We start from the raw sequence: 22,000 nt of genomic DNA on the forward strand, positions 1-22,000 counted from the left end.
GTACAGTCTCTCTGTGGTCTCTATTACCAGAAGAACAAGAAGCAGAATCACTTAGCTTCTCAGCTCACTATGTTGGACAAACTTTTGTACTTCCTACTTAGCATTTACCTCATCAAAAAATGATTTTGTCCCTCCAGGGAAGAATACTTTGAAGACAGCTAAGTACAGCAGTTTGAATTGCACACCTGCGTCTCAACACTTCCTGAATAGTGGAATAAATTTCTCTTCTGCGTGGTGTATGACTATTCATTTTCCACAAACATTCTGTGGTCTCCCACTTTTAGTACTTTGTCCTTCTGCCACAGTTTTGTCAAAATCAACTCCTCCCGCTGGTAGACTGCATCTTTAATATTAAAGATCTAGGTTGCTTTCTCATAGCTATGTTTGGAACATACACAATGTGGCCTTTCAACTAACTCCTCATGCTGTGGAATATCAGTCCAGTTGCTTATTTGTGCTTTCATGAAATTAATGCAGTATGTTCCTTCTAGCTTCTCTGGGATAGCTGAAACCCTAAAGTTTTCCCTGTGTGTTCTGTCCTCTGTTATTTTTTGAAACATCTCTTCCTGAGCAGTCTCATTCAGCCAGCCTTTTCTTCATTTTGACATCTGATTTTTTGCAGCTTTATTACCTCATCTGAACATTTGTTTAAAGCTTCTTGCATTTTCCAGCCTTTTGTTGTTTGTGTTGATATACTCGATCCATATTTCAATTCTTTTAACCAGGTCTGTCAGCAGTTGTCATATCTTCCTGCAGGTTACTGGAATTAATGTCTGGAGGTAGCATTGATTTTTGCTGAACAGCTGAGGAACTCCCCCCCCAGTCAGTGTTTCTTCCTCAATTTTTGTAGCCGATTTATCCAGGTCCTCTGTACTTCTTTTTTTCCCTGGGATCCAGGCAGTACACTTACTAGCCAGTTACTGAAATTTATCTATAAACAAGTCTACTGGCCTTCTCTGCTGAGTTTCTATTTTCACACTGGGAGAGCTACAATTAAACTGTTGCTCAATGTGCAGCCATATTGGAAGTCTGAAGCTGAAGACAGCGGTTGCAATACATTCCAAGAGGCAAGAGAGGGCCAGAGACTAGACCCTTATTTGCTTTGTTACTCAGGTTGATGAGCCCTCTTGTATGGGCAAGAATGAGTGACACTTGTCCTTTGAGTCAGTATCCGAGAACGTCCACCAGTTTATGCCTGTAAGCACTGGAGTACCCAAGCTAAAGACATTACAAGGGGGTCCCTGATCTGGGCCAGTGGAATACAGCATCAGGCAGAAATGAAATTTCATTCAAAATAATGTACCAGTTCAGAAACATAAAAAGTACAGTTTTGTACCTACCATAAATGTAGATGTTCGAAGAGCCACATTGCTACAGTCCTAACACTTGGGTAGTCCGCTGTCCCTCGGTCGGCCCGAATATCAGAGTATAAGGCTGACGTCGGTCAAGGCGCATTTGACTGACATCAGAACGTCAGGGTACAAATGCGCATGACCGACGTCATATCCTCAGTCTTTTCTTGCCCCAGATGTCAGAAGACCCTAAAAAGAAAGGTCCAAACCCAAAAACAACAACTAAACAACCAACCAGCCTAACACCAAAAATATGTACAATACACACAATATATACACAATATACACAATATACCTCAGATGGATAACCCAACCCACACAACCACCTCAAAATACAGAGGGGAAGGAGGGAGGGTAAATTGGACTGCAGCAATGTGGATCTTCGAACATCTACATTTATGGTAGGTACAAAACTGTACTATGTTCTTCATCTCACATTGCTGCAGTCCTAACACTTGGGTAGAATCCCAAAGCAGAGGTAAGGGAGGATGGCTAAATTATATAGAAGCAGGAGCTGCCAAAATGCCCTGCAACACAGCAGTGGCAAAACCAGCCCTGGATCTAGAGTACAGTGGAAGGTGGTAATGCCTAGAAAAGGTATGCACTGAACTCCAAGTGGCTGCCTCCAAAATATCCTTAGTTGCCACTCCCCTTAAAAAAGCTGTTGAAGTGGCAGTAGCCCTAGTGGAATGAGGCCTAATCCCAGCTGGAATCTCTTTGCCATGATGGGAATAACAGAAAGCAATGCAAAATCCAATCCACTTAGAAATAGTTTGTTTTGACACGGGCTTGCCCTGAGAGCACAAAGCAAAAGAAACCAATAACTGCTGAGATTGTCTGAACCCTTTAGTTCTGTCCAAATAATATCGCAACTGCCTGTGTACATCTAAAGTGTGCAAAATCTTTTCCCCTTTATTTTGGGGATTTGCATAAAAGTAGGCAAATGAATAGTTTGGTTTAAAGCCACACTAGAAACCACTTTAGGCATAAAGGAAGGATTAGTGCGTAAAGATACCCTGTCCTTATGAAAAATCAAGAAAGGCTCAACTGCCATAAGGGCCTGCAATTCAGAAACCCTTCTTGCAGAGGTAATGGCCAACAAAAAAGCAGTTTTCCATGACAAATATTTCAACTCAGCAGTAGCTGCAGGCTCAAAAGGTTGTAGAGTGAGTTTCTCCAACACAAAATTGAGATCCCAAGCAGGAGTAGGAGCTCTTCGTGGGGGTCTTATATTCTTTGCCCCTCTAAGAAATTGCTTGAACAAAGGATGAGAAAACAATGGTGGGTCACAGTCATAGTGAGCTGAAATTGCTGCAGCATGAATCTTAATAGAAGAGAAGGACAAACCTTTGTCCAATAACTCAGTAAGATATTGAAGAGCCACACTTACTTAGCTGCACTCCAAAACAAAAATCTCTTCCATTTATCTGCGTACACTTTCCTTGTACTAGGCCTTCTAGCTTCCAAAATCACATTCAAAACTTGTTGTGGAAGTTGAGACCCTTTATGGTTTAAAACAGAATATGCCAGGCTGTTAGGTGAAGAGAGTGAAGTTTGACATTGAGCAGATGGCTGTCCTCCTGGGACAACAGATGTGGAATCAAAGGCAAAGGCCATGGAGGCTTCCGTACTAGACTTCTCAGTAATGGGTACCAGTGCTGTCGAGGCCAATCTGGAGCTATCAAAATCATCCTTGGCTTGTCCTGTCTGACCTTCAGAAGTACCTTTGGGAGGAGAGGCAGAGGTGGAAAGGCATACACATGAAGATTTTTCCAACTGAAAGAAAGAGCATCCACTTTCCAAGCTGTGGGATGAAACCTCTTCGTGCAAAACTTTGGCAGCTGGTGGTTTAGTGGAGAAGCGAACAGATCTATGTCTGGAGTTCCCCAGGACACTGTCAATTTCTGAAATACATGAAGATCCAGTTTCCACTGTGGGGATCCATGATTTGTCTGCTTAACACATCTGCTAAGGAGTTCTGTGCTCCCGGCAGAAACCTTGCTTGAAGACTTAGTTGTAAACTGAGAGCAGTCTCCCACAAAATCATTGCTTGCCTGCATAGAGGATAAGAATGTGTGCCCCCTTGCTTGTTGATGTACCACATGACAGTTGTGTTGTCTGTTAGAATCAACACCTGTCCTGGAAGAAGTAAATCCTTGAAAGCTATTAATGCAAACTGGACTGCTAACATCTCCTTCAAATTGATATGTAGATGCAGTAGTCTGACAGGCCACTTGTCTTGTATCCACTTTCCGTTTAGATGAGCTCCCCAAGCTTTGTCTGAGGCATCTGTTGTTAGAATCTGACTCGCCTCTGGCCGGGTCACAGAGAGTCCCTTGTTTAGGTGACATTCCTGAGCCCACCACAAAATTCCTTTTGAATGCAAGGTATTATTTGAATGACAGTGTCCAGATCCTGGCAGTGCTGTGTCCATACATTTTGAGATACCATTGCAACTTCCTCATATGCAGTTTGGCATTGGGAAGCACCAGAATACAAGATGCCATGAACCCTAAGGCTTGAAGGACTGTCCTTGCAGTCAGCCCGGACTGAAGAGAAAGATGATGGAAGTAAAGGGAAAGATTCTTTTGTTTGTCCGGGGTTAGAAAGGCCATCTGGGATGCTGTATTCAGTCTTACACCCAGAAAGCACATGTCTTGAGAGGGTACTAGACTGGACTTTATTTCGTTCACAGAATACCCCAGGCATCTTAGCACTGCTATCACATATTCCAAATGACGAAGAAGCTCTTCCTTTCCTTGAGCCAGAATCAGGCAATCGTCCAAATAAGGATAGATTTGTATTCCTTTTAGCCTGAAGAAAGCTATCACTGGAGCCAGAACTTTTGTAAATACTCTGGGCGCAGTAGATAAGCCAAAGGGCAATGCAGAGAACTGATAGTGAGAAGTCCCACTCCGAAAACGCAGATATTTCCTGCAACTTAGTCTGATAGGAACATGAAGGTAAGCCTCCTTGAGATCCAAAGTTACCATCCAGTGATCCTTGCCCAGCAGAGGTAAAAGTTGTTGTAACGTCAACATTTTGAATTTGGGAATGTCCAGATAAGTGTTGAGGATAGACAAATCCAAAATTGGTCTCCACGTGTTCCCCTTTTTGGTAAAAGGAACAGGCGAGAATAAAATCCTAGGCCCCTTTCTGGCATAGGAACCGGCTGTATGGCCCCTATTTGGAGTAACAGAGAAATTTGCTTGTGAGCCTCTAGTCTTTGTTGAGGAGGAATGTCTGGCATGCCTTTGAAAGGAGGCAAGGTATGGAAATAAAACCTGTAACCGTGATGTATGATATCCAACACCCATCTGTCTTGGGTAATCAAACTCCAATTTTCTTTGAAAAGTGCCAACCTTCCTCCCAAAGGTGCTGCCAGGCGAGAAGGTTCTGGCAGCTGAAAAGGTAGGTCATTGGGTCTGTTTACGAAAGGACTGACCCCTGCCCTCACCCGAAGACTGTGCAGGAGAACCCCCAGTTCTAGGCCGGAAAGAGCCCTGACCTCTGCCCCTGCCACGTCTAGATCTACCCCTAGACTGGGAATCATAAGAAGGATACGTCCACCCCTTAGTAGGCCAATTTCTACTAAACTTTGGAGGCTGAACCTGCAAAAAATCTTTTACAGTCTGCATAGACTTAGCCTTGTCTTCCATTTTCTTTAAAACTGCCTCAACAGGAGAACCAAACAAGACATCAGATTGCAAAGGGGCATCCAAAATCCTAGTTTTAACATGGTCAGATAAATTTTGATCCCTCAGCCAGGCATGCCTGCGAAGAACTGACCCAGTGGCAGCCACCCTAGAGGAGGCCTGTACAGCATCAAAACCACATTGCAAAGAATGTTTACCCACCTGTTCAGAAACATGCACTAAATCCTGTAACTCTTTACAATCAATACCTTCCGCCAGAGCATCAACCTTAGATTTCAACTGTGAAAGGAGATAATTTTGATATTTTAACATGTGAAACTGGCAATTCAAAGCTCTCATGGCTAGAGTGGAAGAAGTATAAACTTTCTTTCCCCATCTATCCAAGGCCCTGGCCTCTTTATCTGCAGGAACCGGATTCTTGACAACAGAAGCCTTAACACCTTTAGGCCCCTGGCTAACAGTTTCAGGGTCTGCCCTAGGACTCTTAAAAAGATACTTATGAGCTTCAGGCACCCTGTAATACCTATCTGGTTTAACAGGAGCAGGAGGCAAAGAATCAGGATTAAGAGAAGCCTCTGCAAACACATCATCCACCACATTCAAAACAGGAGGTATAGCCAAAGGCCTATGCTGGGGTAAAACAAAAATTCCCTAAGCCTTTTCCTGGAGTCAGAGAAGTCCTGACCTTCCCATTTAAAGTGCTCTCTCATGGAGTGAAGGGTCTCTGAAAAAGAAAAATCCTCAGGAGGAGAAGCAGAAGGAGTAGAATCATCAACATCAGAATCAGAATAATGAGAATACTCCTGCAAGTCTTCAGCCGAAGACTCAGACACATCCGAAGCCTGCTCATAATCCCCCAACACTGGCTCCATCCTAGGCCTTTTATCAGGAGGGGGCATAGAGCCTCTAATTAAAGTAATTAAATCTTCTGCCATTTTAAGCATGTGCTTCTTGGGCACAGAACCTGAAGAACTAGGAGTGACACCCACAGTAGCTAAACTAGACCTGCCTCTAGGAGAAGCCTTGGAAGCAGAAAGAGAGGGCCTAGACACCTTAGGAAGGGAGGGGAGTAAAGTAACCTGAGAAGCTCCTATAGCCTGACCTGCCTCCTGGGAGGCCACATCCTGTAAAATCAAAGTTTCTCCCTGGGACTCCAGAGAGGCCTCCGTCAGAACCACCGGTTCCCCTGACACCTCTAAAGAACCGGCGTCCGGTTCGGACGACTCCTCTAACCTAGGTTTAACTGCCTTGTCCTTGCGCTTCTTTGAGGAAGCCAGCGCCAGAGCATCCGACGGCATATTGTAATTGCACCGCTTCCCAAAGACCAACCTGGCACAATCCAATCTTCGCTTTATAGTGCGTTTATTAAACCTAGCACAAAAGCGACACCCAACAACGTCGTGCTCAGGTCCCAAACAAGGTATACACAAATTATGGTAGTCCCTATGCGGAATCTGTTTCCCACAAGAAATACAGTTATTCACTTTTTCTGACATCCGGTAAACCACTGAGGCAAGAAAAAACAAAATATTCCCAACGGGTACTTAACCAACTCTGACTTCGGTCTGAAACTCCGAATTCGAAAAATTTCAGAACGCCGAACGGCACTTGCAACACTGCTTCTGCATCGGACCATGCGGCAAAAAAGACTGAGGATATGACGTCGGTCATGCGCATTTGTACCCTGACGTTCTGATGTCAGTCAAATGCGCCTTGACCGACGTCAGCTTTATACTCTGATATTCGGGCCGACCGAGGGACAGCGGACTACCCAAGTGTTAGGACTGCAGCAATGTGAGATGAAGAACATCATGCCTGCTGCATGTTGGCACAAACTTTTTTAAACAAAGAGAATTGTGGTGTATGTGAAGGAGGCAATGCTTGGATTAGCAACAGCAATAACTTGGCATGTATCATCAGCTGTCTTCAGAGCCAGTATCTGCAATATTGTTACAGCACTGCAGACACTGTAATCTAGTGTGTTACAATCATGCATATCAATGGAGTGGGGGACAGACGGAATCTGACATACCACACTGGTCAGCAGACTGTGGACAATTTCTGTGCAGGCAAGGAAAAAGTAAAACACCCCAAGTGGAACTGAGGGGGATGAGTGGTATACATATTTCTGTGGATAATAAGGTAAGTGCAGCTCTATGTGACCTACTGGAGACACATTAGGGATATCATTGGAGTCAGACTTCCAAATCCTGAACAAGCTCCTCAACATTTTCATATAGCATATACAGACGGACCACATCGGTTTCCCCAGGAATGCAGAGGGCAGAACCATCATCATGTATGAATTTGTTGATACTCCCCATTTTATTGAGATCCTGGGAGCCACATTTTTTTCTTTTGCTTTTTCCCCAGGTCTTTTTCCCCTTACTCCATGTCTACCATCTAGCTACCCCCAAATGGACTTCAGCTATTTGTTCCCCAGAGGTACTGGTCTCCCAGACCCTCTATGATGAGAGCAGCCTGGAGGAGCCACCATCCTGACAGACATCAAGAAGTATGCATCCTCACTGGCATCCTGACAAATGGAGGCATAATACTTAACTCTTCTCCCCCCCTCAGAGCTGAAATGGTCTTATAGACCCATCAATGCCATGGTACCCTTGAGTGTACACTCCTACACAAACCCAGGCAAGGACCATCATTACCGGACTGGACACACCATCCATGCTATACCCTATGCAACACCTCTCTCACCAAGAATAACCTCTGCCCTCCATGCTATACCCTATGCCACACCTCTCTCACCAAGAATAACCTCTGCCCTCCTGCATAAAGTCAGTCTTTCACAGAACTTCAGGTGCTGCTGATTACAGCCACTGAAAACCTCTCCAGAATGGGAAGATGAATCCTCCACAGCCTGCACCATCAAGTGCTCGAGCCACTAATCCAACCAGGGTCACCTAGGTCTTTATCTGCATGCATGCGTACATACATACAGTGCCATCAAGGCCTTACCTGTCCCAAAAGGACTGTGATGCATCAACAGGAAGAACTTCACTCCCTTATGTGCCAAGTGGTCTATAATGACAAAGTCTTTATTTATAATGTCCGAGTGTCACATGGTCATTTACTAGGATTCACACATTAGGCTATCATCCGACCTACAGTAAGGGGATTTCACATGTGATCATCTGGTTGATAGGTTCATACACATGACATGTCTACATAACATACAAGCAGGGAGTGGGCCACACCTAATATGCTGTTGGCTGTTCTGTCAGATATGCTCTAAAGTCCCAATTGACACCCATCAGCAACTCTCACATCAAGCAGGAAACAGTCTTTAACACAGGATATGAGAAAGCAAGTGCACCATACTGTACAACATGGCACTTCACAAACAGATGGAGGCAGGCAAACAGCAGGACTGTGTACTTTGTACAGTCATTCTGTGACCAACTCCCATATGTACTTCTCAATGAAAAGAGAAAGTACTGTCTGCCATTCACTGATACACAACCTTCCCTCTTTGCTGCTTACAATTTCACTTTGGGTATTATACACCAGTGTAAACTAACAGCAGCTAAAAATAAAAAGAACCAAAATCTATGACGTGAGAGTTTTTCAGTGGTTCAGCAGATAAAAGTTTATATTTCTGATATATTAACGAAGGTCTAGGACTTGTGACCATCAAAGTTCTGAGTTAGCTATACTAGGGTGTTCACAGCAACTGATTTCCCTTTTACAAGAAAGCCACAGTGGATTTTGTTGTGTATCCATGTCTGTGAAAACGTGTATTCCTTCCATCAAGACTGGATTCCTGTGGTTCAAATACTGTCTACAATGCTCCAAAAGTAGTGTAACATTTTTACTTATATGTTGATATCACGCCATAATACAAAATAATGGAGATCATGCACTAAAGAACTGGATGAAACCTACCTGACATTGTCTTAAAGGGTGGTCTCAGTCAGACTGCTCAACAATGCAAGTTGAGCAGTACAAAGTTGCTGCAGTAGTACTATTACCGCAGTCTCCTGAAACAGTTCCTGGAGAACAATCAATATGCTACTCTCGAAAACATCAAAAACAATGTAAATCTCAGTAAAGTTAAACAGAGCTGTACTATTTTTCAATGTCTCTCCTTACAGATCACAAGGCACTTACATTTCTGAAGAAAGATGTAAGGTTGCGTGGGTGGTCTAATGGTTAAGGTGTTTATCTTACAAACACAAGGTGCAGGGTATGAGTGTCACAAGGGATAATTGGCTAGGCTTAAAATGGCTCGCAAGGGCAGTTAGCTTAGTATTAACCTATGATGCTATGCAAGTTGATCACCGCAGTTACAATCCGAACATGACTGTTGTGAAATAGCACAAAATACATGAATTATCTAAACATCTTTATAAAATAGAGCACCCCTTCTTTTACAGGTAAAAAATAACTTTTTTTCTGTTAATCCCAGAGACAACTGCAATGTAAACGGCTAAGCAAGGAGCCTTTTTTAACAAAGCGGAAACAAAGAAAATTCAGACAATGATTACAGCAATTCTGTCTGCACCAGTTTTAGAAGTTAAAAGACAACGCATGGTAAGCTGCTCTACATGGCATGTATGCATGAAAGATTTGTTTAAAATACTCACCTTCTGGACCGTTTGCCTCCACTTCGTGGGGAATCTTTATACAGGAGGGGGGAAGGTGATCGAGATTCTGTACTGCCTTTGTATAGTAATCTTTCTGAGATTGGTGAATTTGACCTTCTATGTCTGCTGCTCCTCCTTGAAGGACTTGGAGACTGCTAGACCGTCGCCTCCTATAATAATCACATCTGGAAATTAATGACTCAAACTTTTAACTCTGCAATGAACTAAAATTTCAGACAAACTGACAAAGTACTTGCATGTCAATCACACTACAGTGCACATTAAGACAGCCACAGAGTGCAAGAGAAAGGCATCTACTCCACTGCCAGATGGAATATATTCCAGAAATAACAGTTGTGCAGTGTTATGTAGAAAGCTAGTTAGAATCTGTTTTAGTACAAACCACAGAATTTAATTTTCAAGAAATAGTACAGCTGTATCCCACTTACCATAATAGTACATGTTTCATTAGATCAACGTTGCAGTACTGATTGTATGGTCTTCCTGCCATGCAGAAGCACACAATTGGCCTGAGTTCTGGAGTCTTTAAATCATTCTTAGCCGACAGATGTCCAAAGACCAACATCTGGTTGTCAGGTTATAACAAGGGCATCCACCGGTGAATATGTTCAGGTCTTTCTGAGCAGTGAATGAGCAGTCTGATGCCTAAGGACAGCAAGACCTCCCCAGCTGTCTGACTTTAAATGAGGAGGAGGAAAAAAACATAAGAAGCAGAGAAGTGATGATGGGAATTACTACCTGCAGAAAAAAACTTCTCTACCCCTTGCACCCTGCAAGGGGGAGACAAGTGGTCAGTAGATAAAGGGGGTGGAAGGTGAGATTATTTACTGCAGCACTGACTTACTTGAATGCCTACAATTATGGTAAGTGGGACACAACTGTACTATGTTCTTCATAGTCAGTGTTGCAGTTCTGATTCTTGGAAGGACTGCCAAAGCTAAAATATGGGTGGTGAATCACCTGTAAGAGCTTGGGAAATGAGATTTTGCAGGATGGCAGCAGTGAAACCTGCTCCAGTCCTGGAGACATTGCCTATGTACTTATTTGGGAGAGGTGTGTACAGAGTTTCATGTGGCTGCCCCTACGATGGCATGGATGCGGAACTCCTTTGAAGAAAGCAGTGATAGTCACCCTATGGCTAGTGGAATGGACTTTAATATGCCCAGGCAAATCTTTTCCATGGTGAGTAACAGAACGTAATGTAATTAGCTATCTATTTTGAAATGGTTTGTCTGGAGACAAACTTGGTCGGTTTCCCTTCTGAGAAAGGGAACTAGCAACTGCTCTGCTCTATTAGGGTTTTTTGTCCTACTCAGATAGTACCTGATCAGCCTGTGCACATCCAGGAAGTGAAGGACTTGTACTGTGGATTTTGTAAGATGACTGGTGGGTGGATATCTTGGTTTAAAGTTCTAACATCACCTTAGGCATAAAAGGCGAGTTTGCTCCAAGGGTGAACTTATCCATGTGAAAGACAGTGAAAGGTTCTTTAAACTTGAGAGCTTGTAGTCGCTTAAACTCTCCTAGAAGTGGTTTTCCAGGTGAGCATCTTTAGACAGGGAGTGTCAGCAAAAGGGGGGGGGGGCAAAATTGTTTTTTCTAACACTATTTAAATCCCATGACAGAAGAGGGTTCCTTCTGGGTGGTCTCACGTGAATCGCCCCTTTTAGAAAAAAAATTCATGAGGGGCTGTGAGAAGATAGGTGGAGCATAGTGCAGACAAATTGATATCACAGATGAGTGTACCTTAAAGCTGGAATAGGAAAAATCCTTGTCCAAAGATGCTGGACAGGTACTGGAAGATTAAGTTAATGTCTGCCTGAGAAGGGTTAGTATTACTGCTGTGACACCAAGCAGAACATTTTTCCATTTTGCCAGGTATGACTTCCTACTAGTGGGCTTCCTTTCTTCCTTTACAATGGAAAGAATGTCCTTGGGATAGGGATACATGCCTTGCTGTCAAAACCCAATCCTCCAAGCTGTTAACTTGAGGGTGGCTAGTGGGAGTGGAAGACAGATTCCCTTGGCTTGGCTGAAAAAATCTACTTCCTGCAGTAGTGTGTGGAATCTCCCCTCACTGAGTGTCAGCAGGAGGGATAGCCAGTGTTGTCTTAGCCAGAAGGGGATCACTAGAATCATGCTGGGTCTGTCTGCCCTGAATTTTACCAGTACTCTGGGGATAAGGAGCAAGGGCAGGAAGGCAAACAGGAATCAGTTTGAGCCTGTGAAGGAGAATGTACTTATTCTCCAATCTCCTGTTTCTTGAGTTCTGGACCATAAATTCTGTAGCAGTTTGCTGTGGTGAGAGGTGAAAAAGGTGTGCTGTGGGGATTCCTTACTGAATGGTTAAGTCCAGGAAGACCTCTCTCTTCATTCTGACCCTGAATGTAGAAAGCTATGAGGGTTAGCCCTATATCTTGAGCCAGCATCCAAATTTTCCTGGAAAGGTTGCACATGGGTTAGGACAGAGTTCCTCCCTGCTTGTTTAAGTATCAAATCACTGTGGTATTGTCTATACATATTTTCTGGGTTCCTGGGCTTAAATTCTGCTGAAAGGCTTTTGTGGCCAGGTAGACTGCTAGTAGTACCTTTTGATTTGTATGCAATTTTCTCTGAGGAGATCAGATACTCTGCAATTTGTACTTTCAGGGATACTAAGTGCCCCCCCCCCCCAAAAGCTAAGTCTGAACCGTCCATGGTGATGTTCCTGTTTGCTTCTGGGAAAGAGAAATTCACCCAGAGTTCCTCTCTATGGTTTAGTTCTACCATAAGAGTTCCTTTGTCAGGCATGGAAGGAGAGACAGTAGGGTTTCTAAGGGATGGGAATGCTGCTCTCAAGCATTTTTCAGGAACCACTAAAGTTTCAGGTTTAACTTTACAACTGGGATCATGGGAATGCAGGATGCCATGTATCCCAATATCTGCAGGAATTCTCTTGACGTGATGATTTGCTTTTGAAACAGACTGCTTAGATAGCCTGTCAAGAAAGTAATCTTCTCTTGGCAAAGGAAGGTTTTCTGTTGAACTGAATCCAAGAGGGCTCCCAAAAACAAGATCCTTGTTGGAGGAGAGTTTGAGATTTTTATATAGTTAAGGTGAGACTTGCTTTTTGGAAGCATTCTACTGCGACTTGCAAGGCATGTAGGGTCTCTGATGTGGATCTTCCTTGAATGAGACAGTCATTTAAGTAGGAATATATATGAACCCAGAGAGTTCTGCAATGTGCTTATCAGATGAGCTGAACACACTGCAAGCAGTAGGACTGCCCAAATGGTAAAGCACAGGACTGGAAGTGAGAACCTGTTGCTAAAAATTGTAGGTGCGTTCTGTGACTGCTATAGGGACCACGGAGGCAAGGGTCTTAAGGTTTAGACTGACCATGAAGGCATCTTATAAGATGATCATGGGTAGTAGTATTTGCAACATAAGCATTTTGAATTTTGGGATGTTGTGAAACTTGTTTAGTTCTGAGAGATCCAAGATGGGCTTCCATGTCCCCTCCTTTGTTGGAATAGAAAAAGCCTGGAGTAGACCAAGGCAGACTTGCGAGGGGTTGTGCCACAGGGTTTGGGCCTTGGAGTCACTGGACTGGAGGTATACAAAAGCGCCAATCCTGGGTCATCGGTCAACCTAAGACCTAGGGTTGGAGCTTTTTCGGCAATGTCAGGGCCCTTGGCTTTCTTGTTTTTTCTGGAATGGTGCTAGCTGACAGCAGAATCTGCAGAGGTCCAGTGGTAGCAGTTGACCTGTGATGCCACCAGGAAACCTACAAAGAGGAGGACTCCACATGGGTGGCTCGTACCTCTGTCCTACATTTGAGTTTCTGCATAGTCAGGACGGTTAGATTCTTCGTGCTGAGGCCCCAAGCAGAACAGACAAAATCAGTGAAAATCTTTACGCGGGATTTGCTTTCCACACTTTAAGCAACTGATAAACTTTTTGAACATTAATTTAGAAGAAAATTTTCCTCAATGGCGTACTTACTTGACTGGAAGTAGAGTTTCTTGTGAAAAACAAGCTGACCAATGGCCTACAAGTGTACTGAAACAGGTGAAGTCCATCAGACTGCATTGGTAGAAAGAACTAAAGATGGTGCAGATGACCCCCTTCTTATACCCGGATGTCCAGACGACAGTCTTCAGGCATCAGCTGGCTAAGACTGATGTAAAGTTTCTGGAAATTGGGCCAGTTGTGGGCTTCAGCACGGCAAGAAGCCACAAGAATCAGTACTGCAGCATTAACCATGAAGAATATCCTGCCTTTCTATGGGCCAACATTTGAATAATATACATTTTTGTACCTTATCACTGAAAAAACACAATTTCTACCACAATACAATCCATGCACCCAATACTGCAACTCTATTTTATCACTTTGGCATGCAATTCTGACTCCAGCTATGCACAATCATGCAGACTTAGAATTCCAACATTTGAATACTGCTGTCAGAATAATGCCACACATTTTTAATGGCAGCATAGTCTGGAGAATGCTTTGTTGACATATGCACTGAGTACGTGTGCAAAATGGCTATAAACTTGTTTAATACTGAAAGTGTAAGAAAACCTTCATGAGATACAGTTAGAACCAAGCCCTGTGGAAATGTGCTTTGTAGCATGCTTGCTGATATTAGTAGAAAAAGGAAATTTGGATTTTCAATGCATAACAATTTCTTAATATAAAGGGAAGTTTGCAAAAGCTACCCTAGCTCACACTTTGTAAGAACGTTTACCCCTTGAAATACCTTTACAAGAAAAAGTATGAAGTACAGAAAAATAAAAGTCTTAGGAACTTGTTGCAGTCACCTCTACTTATGGAAGTTCTGTTGTAGAAAGCCAGACATCTGTCCTGACCATCAAAAGCTGTACACTCTTCTGTTTTAGAATGAGGAGGATCAGTGTGCTGGGATGTTAGCATGTTACCCATATAAATCAATTAGTGCAATCTTTGGTTCCTTATCCATATGATACTCAGCAGGTACCTGACCTACACCCACCAGGACTTAATATATTGCATGGTTAACACAGGCTATATCACGAAACTCCTAATGGGTACCCTAGCGGTGTTGACAGAAGACCGTGCGAGTCCCAAGTCCTGTCAAGAATACCACAACCAAAGGAAACTGGAAGCCTTTCAAATTGCTGTAGTATATACAAAACAAAAGTGGGGAAACCCGCAGCAGCCTTCCACTGCTCCAGAGAAAGAAAAGGACAAGGGTGATGGAGGGAAATCTGACTGCAACAGCAATTATACTCAAAACATTTATTACTATGTTGGATTTATAACACAAATGTATTATGTGCCTGGTATGAATCACTGCTGCAGATACAGTTACAATCCTGACATCTGGGAAGATTTCTAGAGTTTAAGGATCCAAAGGGAGGCAGGATCACTTTCTGGAATAGGCTATGGGGATGCCATGCACAGCCGCTCAGGTAAGCCCTGCACTGCACCTGGAAATTATATTCAGTCTATGCTGCTTGCAAAAGATATACTTTGGGGACCTCAGAGTTGTCTCCACAACAGCCTGAGATTGTATACATCTGAGAAGAGCTATGGCAGTAGTGAAGCCCTAGTCGTATGTGATTTCATGTGCCCTATCATCACTCTATCATGATGGGAACAGAAATGACTGCAATTTGCTACACATTTTGACATTGTCTGCTTTCATACTGGTTTCTCTCTTTTTTTTGCTGCACAAGAGACAAGTAGCTGGTCTTACTCTTGCCCAGATAGTATCTTACTTACCTGTCATGCAAGGAGCACAGTATTCCTTGCCCTTGTTTGGGGGCTTGGAAAGAGGAGTAACTGAACAGAATAATTCATGGAAATCTCTTTCACTACTTAGGGTACACAGGTAGGGTTCACAAAAAATCTGACCCTGCTTCCACTGAACACAAAAAGGGCTCTTTCCCTATCAGGGATTGGAACTCGAGATCTTCCTAGCTATGGTAACTAAGCATAAAATCTGTTTTCCAGATGAGGAATTTAAGAGGGGCTGTGGCTGCTGGTTCAAAGGGAACTTGACTCAGCTTTTCTAGGACAAGGGTGAGGTCTTCCCATGGATGGGCAACATATTTCCTAGGAGGCTGTGCATGTAACATCCCTTAAAAAAGTCTAGATAATGCAGGTAGAAAGAAAAGCTAGGTGTACCTTCAAACAAGGCATACACAGCTCCATCAGGCATTGCAAGATCACGAACAGTGGGGTTCGGATTCCTCCTTTGGCATTACAATCTATATTTCTTACATTTAGCTAGGCAAGATTTCCTTGTAGTGAGTTCTCTAGTCTCTTTCATGACATTAAGCATATCCTCTCAGAAAAGGTGCCTAAAGGGTGACTAGGTTAAAAGAGGCAAGCCACCAGATGGAGTACTGCAAGGCTGGTGTGCACAAAGGAACACTTGCTCAGAGTCCAGACCACCACACTCAAACAGAAGTTAGGGCTTGTAAGAAATCCGTCACCAAATAGTTAACTAATGTTCAGAATGCTGAGCCTAGAAGATCACTGGTATCCTGTCATGGCAGCTAGACTTGAAGAGCAAGAAGGCAAATGTTGCACTTTTCATTCATTCTCCCTTTCTGATTTTCTCGGAGTTGGGGGTGTGCAGTTTTGGTGTGTGGGAGCATACCCAAACGTTGGGTGTGTGTGGGAGGGCTTGCACCTCTGCAAAGTAGTAGTTTTGTAATCCTGGGAGTATCTGTGTTTTGACAACTGTCCTCCCAAGGTTTTAGAAGTCTTGGGACTGAATAATCAGTTGTCAGTTAAATGAGAAGTGATTATTCACTGTGGGCCCAGAGTCTGCCCTTCAACAACTCTGACATCAGGAAGAAGCATTGATGGCGCTACAAAAGAAAAGTATCAGCAATCACCCATGGTCCATCCTCTCCTTTATATTCATAATTGCAGATCCAGGGGATTGGAGGGAAAGCATAAATAGACCTGCCCAATTAAAGTAAAAAGCACCGGACTGCCCAGGTTTCTCTCGGACATGCTCTGAAACAGAATATCCTGAACAGTTTGTTTTCTGTAGAAGCAATATGGTTAAATTTCTGGAACTCCCAAACTGTGAACTAATTGCAGAAAAAATGTCCCTTGCAACAGCCATTTGTAGGTATGTGCACCTAACCTGGTCAGACGGTCTGTCACAACAGACTACTTGAATGCAATGTATAATGTCCTGAGAGCAACTCCCGATTGCAGGACTGACTCCTATGCACCAAGTGCCAGCTTGCTGATCATGTAGTTATGCACTTCCTTGTCCCTTTATGTCACTGTTGTACTGGCTGTGATGAGGTGTAGTACTTCTGGCTTCCATATAATTTTCAAGGTGGTTACAATTAACATCATTGTCATCATCTTCCTGGACACGGACTGGTTCTTCTTCATGGTGCTGCTCCACTTGACCTAGATTCGGCAGTCATCTCCCTAAGCCAAGTCTAAAGCATCTGTGGTCAGTGTCTGTTCATGAGTAAGCTGCATGAAGAGCAGTCCATGTTTCAAATGGATCTGACTGATTTACTATGATGACTTCTGCATTACATGTTAGGGAAGCTGAACAATGACATCTAGTGGTAGTGTGTGCTCACACCAACCCCCCCCCCCCCCCGAGATGCCACCGTGCCATCCTCATAAGCATTCCTGCCAAAGACACAGGAATGGTGGAATCCATGTAATCCAGAATTTGCACAAACTCTCTGACGCAAAGGTTTTTTATGACATCTGAAAAACTGCTGCAAGGAAGCCCACTTTCTTTGGGTAGGAATATCCTCCGCTGGATGGAGTAAAGTTGTGCCTTCAGGAAGATAGTCATCCCTAGAATGATGAGAAAAGACTTTGGAAGGTATAGAGGGATGCCTAATATTCTAAAAACACTCTGAGGTCCAGGACCCAATTCTATTTCCTCTTGAGTGAATACGTGAATTACACAGACGTCAAGATAGAGAGGTAGATATGCTTTTTCCCTTGGTTTAGCAATGTTAAACTAATGGAGCTATGCACTCTATACACTCAAAGCACCTGTCTGCAAACAATGACAGTGCAACTCCAACCGAATTTATGTTGGCTGGGGAAATAAGGTCAGGGGTTTTGGGGAAACTAAGGACAGTGGTGAATAAGGGTGGGGTGGGGGGGGCAACCAATACAGTCATGGCTGCTCCTAATCAGGCATATGGCCTTGTGGGTCTCCAGATTTCCCTTGGTGGTCCTCTTGCTGTTAATTTTCTTATAGGTTTCATAGGTAGGTACTAGGCTATCGGCCCAAGGGCCTACGTAAGCCTAGCCAACAAGGTTCCCTGGCTTACGCCACCCAAGAAAGTTATTTTCCTGTGCCACTGTCGAGCAGAGACACAGAACATAGCTCAGTTATGGCTCATCCTTTCCCGCTCTACCTATTTACTTCTTCCCTGACATTGATAAGAGTGCCAACAGTTAAAGGAATGATTCCCATCATACTTTGGGATAGGTGGGTGAAAAAAAGATAACTAAATTTTTCCTCTCTTCTACTCTCTTAAATACTTGTTGGGTGAAGCTCCAAAAAAGCAGACCATTTGCCTAATGTGGCATTAAGGGCCTGTATCCTCAGCTAGGCATGTCATTGAAACTTAGGATTCAGGAACACTACATTTGGTTCTGCAACAAGATCCTATTACAGAAAATAAGAAGATTCTGGAACCTTGTAAAAGAGGTCCACCTTCATGCAAACAAAAGCTACAGAAAGTGCAAACTTCAAAGTCTTAAAATCTGGAGGAATGGCCAAAGTTTTAGATGGATCAAGGCTTAGGTGGACATGCATATCTCCTGACAAAAACACTTCAGCTGATTCTTATTTGATCCAATTGTTTGTCTTGATTGCCTAGCTGAGATGTCCTTACAGGGAGAACCAGAGTACTTTGAGTCTCTGATGTCAGTGTCAAACCCTAATGGGGAACACGTGTGAAGTGTATATCAAGCCTTCCTTCCTCTGAACTGGAGGAGTCTGGCTCCTGCTACAGGAAAGATTCCTTCTTCCTCATTTGAGGGCTGACACTCAACACATGGTTAGTCCAGTTTTGGCTGAAGACTTTGTATGAAAGAAAATCCTGCACCAGTCTGAATGAGCTTTGGGCCGGAACAGAACAGGGAAAGAGAATGAGCAGCCAGATTTGCCTGTGGCCCTCTCATAGGCAGGAATGACAGGCAAGTGCTCTAGGTGTGGAAAACATGGCATTGTGATTTTCTCATGGCTGCCTCTGAGATCTGGGGATGGGCATCATGGACCACCATCTTAGTCTGTGGATACTCTACTCTCTTACACTAAAATAGATGTGCCATTGTCCTTCCTCTGAGAAAACAGTATACAGACATTAGACCCAGATGCTCACATAGAGGCATCCAGAAGGACTGACATCACTGAGATTTGCTTGGAAGGATGTGCCAGAGTCTGATGCCACAGCAGCCTCCAAAGGAGCTTCACTAGATGTGCTAGGGCTAGGGACTAAGCAGGTATCTCACCTAGATAGGTACACTCAAGCCTATAGAAATGACTGGTGCCTACCTGAGCTGCACCTATTTTCTGTCCCTTTTTCCTCTTAAGGTGCTTCTCAACAATTTCCTTTGGCGAGAGGGGGAATGCACTCAAGTCCAACGACAGCTGCAAACTGGGAATCACGGTAAACTACATTCTTCTTTTATGGAAAACCAGATGTCCAAGAATGAGAACTATGAAATCTTAGTGGCCAGTATAAAAACTTTTGGCAAAATGCCAGAACGAAGGTCATCTGTTATTATTACTAAGGCATGTTGTACTTGATTGCAGCATATCACCAATGTCCCTGCTCGAGTTCTGTATGACTTTAAATTTACTGTAAGAGGAAAATAAATGCAACACTGGTATTAGTAAAATCAATTTCATCTCTAAGTTCCATGACAAAATGTGGCTGAGGAATTGGACTCAGCTGACAAACTTCCACCTAGAACCGGTCTTTGTAAACTGGCAGGGAACCAATATCAGACCTAGGAATCTCTTCGTATATCCATAATATGTAGATGTCCTTTGCACTAACATATAGACCAACTCTTTCTTCACCCACAAGATTATGCTAGTAGACTAAACAGGACACTAACTTTCTCAAAACTGGGGAATGGGGTCATTTAAATTCATACTTGTTCAGGTATATACTGATAAGAAAAGACACCCAATCTTTGTGTAGCCCTCTTGAAAGACCATATCACATACAATGTGTTATGCCACCAAAAATTACCACCACCCTTGTGGAATTTTACCTGGCAGAGGGGTGTTAGGGGGAGGAAGAGTTGGATTTTTTTAGAACTTTTTAGCTGCATACAACTAGAATAAAGCATAATCTTAATCTGATCTCTATGATATTATAAAGGAGCATCAGTCACTTAAGAGTAAATGCAGACAAAACCTGACCGAGTATTTAGTCTGCAAGGACAAATGTTAACAATGCCATTTCTCACTCTCAAGAGTATAGCTGTGTATGAACCATCATGTATGGCAGAAATGTTTAATTACTTTGCATCAAATATGCCATCAACTGGGCTCCATGAAATCTAAAAACAAATTCAGGACATCTGCACTGGGATACCTCTGTGATTAACTGGGACAGTTTGTAAACCCTTGTGTAAAGTGAAAATTACTTGTACGGGACCTGATGAACTTTTAGGAAGAATCATTTGCAAGCTTATTAACCACGTATGCCTACTTTAACAAGTCTACTTAATAAATTGATGTCATCTGGTGAAGTGGAAGCAAGAGAACTTATCCATATTTAAAAATAGGGCAAGAGATATGGTATATACTTATCAACACATAAGCCTAACATGTACTAAAGGAAAATGTTCTGAAGACTGCATTATTAATGCTGAATTGGTCATGGACATGAAACAAAAGCAGATTGAGGTTTACTAGTCGTACTGATTTTGCAAAATAATTTAGCACTAGACAGTGGCTGCATTGTGTTTAGAGTTTTAGATTTATCCAAAGCATTCCCATACCTTAACCCATAAAGGGATGCCAAAAGCATTACATTAAAAAGAAGTTATGTACTCACCATAACGTTCCATCTGAGTAGTTATACTTCATTTTTCTGCAACCTGTGGGTATTCAGATCCATATCAGATCCGAGCTGACAACTTTTCAAGCATCTGCTCTGAGCTCCAAGCTTCTCCCAATTACCCATAACCCATCACCATCTCTTACCTTCCCTCAGACTGAGTTTGCCATTACTCAATCAATCAGCAACTCAATTTTATCACAAACCTTGAACAGGTTCAGGGGAAGGAGGGCGGGATGGTTGCAGAAAAGTATAACTACTCAGATGGAATGTTATGGTGAGTACATAACTTCTTTATCTGAAGTAGTTAACTTCATTTTATCTGCAACCTGTGGGACAGTCCCCAGCTACTAAAACTCCTGGGAGGCCCTCATGGAAGGATATTCCTGAGCACTGCAGAGCCAAAGGATGCTCTCCTTCTGGAGATCAAATCCAACTTATGACAGCAGCAGAAGTCGCCATAGATCTGGTAGAATGGGCTTTAACAGGACCAGGTGGGGACAGACCTTTGTCTTTATAAATTTGCAAAATACATTGCGTAATCCATCTAGCTAAGGAAACCTCGGAGATGGATTTGCCCAGGAAGGGTTTAGAGGAGGACACGAATAACTGGTCAGACTTATGAAAGGGCTTTGTTCCGTGTAAATAAAAACAAAACTGTCTACGAACATCTAGCAAATGCAGCCTATATTCACCCTTGTTCTGAAAATTTGGAAAGAAAACAGGCAGGTTAATAGTCTGGTTAATGTTTGACTCAGAAGCTACTTTTGGTAAGAAGGAAGGGTTCGTGCAGAACAAGACCCTGTCCTTATGGAAGTTCAAGTAAGGGGGCACGGCAGACCAAGCTTGAATCTCAGAAACCCTCCTAGCCGACGTAATGGCCACTAGGAAGGCAGTCTTCCAGGATAAGAACTTCAAATCTATTGATGCTGCAGGTTCAAAGGGAGGAGCAACTAACGCCTGCAGAACCAAGGTAAGGTCCCAAGGAGGAACAGAGTCCTTAATCTGGGGGAGTAAAAGAAAGGTGCCTTTAAGAAAAGCTTTACACAGTCTTGAAGAGGCTAGAGCATTCATGTTTTCGCCAACATGTTAATTCGAGAAAGCTGCCAGTTGCACTTTCACTGTGGAGAAACTAGCCCCTTTTTGGAAAATATTGGCTAAAAAATCCAACACTGCAGGAACATGGGCTGTAAAGGGATCAAGGTTCCTCTGAGAAGCCCAAATAGAGAATTGTTTCCATTTGCTGCAGGAAATCTTCCTAGTGGAGGCCTTACGGGACACCACCAGAGTAGTTTTTACTGAAGATGAAA

General features: G+C 43.1%; 1 protein-coding gene across 1 annotated transcript in view; it reads right to left on the reverse strand.

Annotated features, from left to right (window-relative positions):
• LOC122789862 (U2 snRNP-associated SURP motif-containing protein-like) overlaps positions 1 to 22,000 on the reverse strand; it is a 1,539,784-nt gene that overhangs the window by 65,473 nt on the left and 1,452,311 nt on the right. The window contains exon 22 of the mRNA XM_044057296.1: positions 9,613 to 9,782. Within this exon, the coding sequence (XP_043913231.1) occupies positions 9,613 to 9,782 (170 nt within the window). The remainder of the gene's footprint in view (positions 1 to 9,612; positions 9,783 to 22,000) is intronic.

Source organism: Protopterus annectens, chromosome 15.part0 (assembly GCF_019279795.1).
Source record: "Protopterus annectens isolate FY-2018-M chromosome 15.part0, PAN1.0, whole genome shotgun sequence".
Classification (NCBI taxonomy): domain Eukaryota; kingdom Metazoa; phylum Chordata; order Ceratodontiformes; family Protopteridae; genus Protopterus; species Protopterus annectens.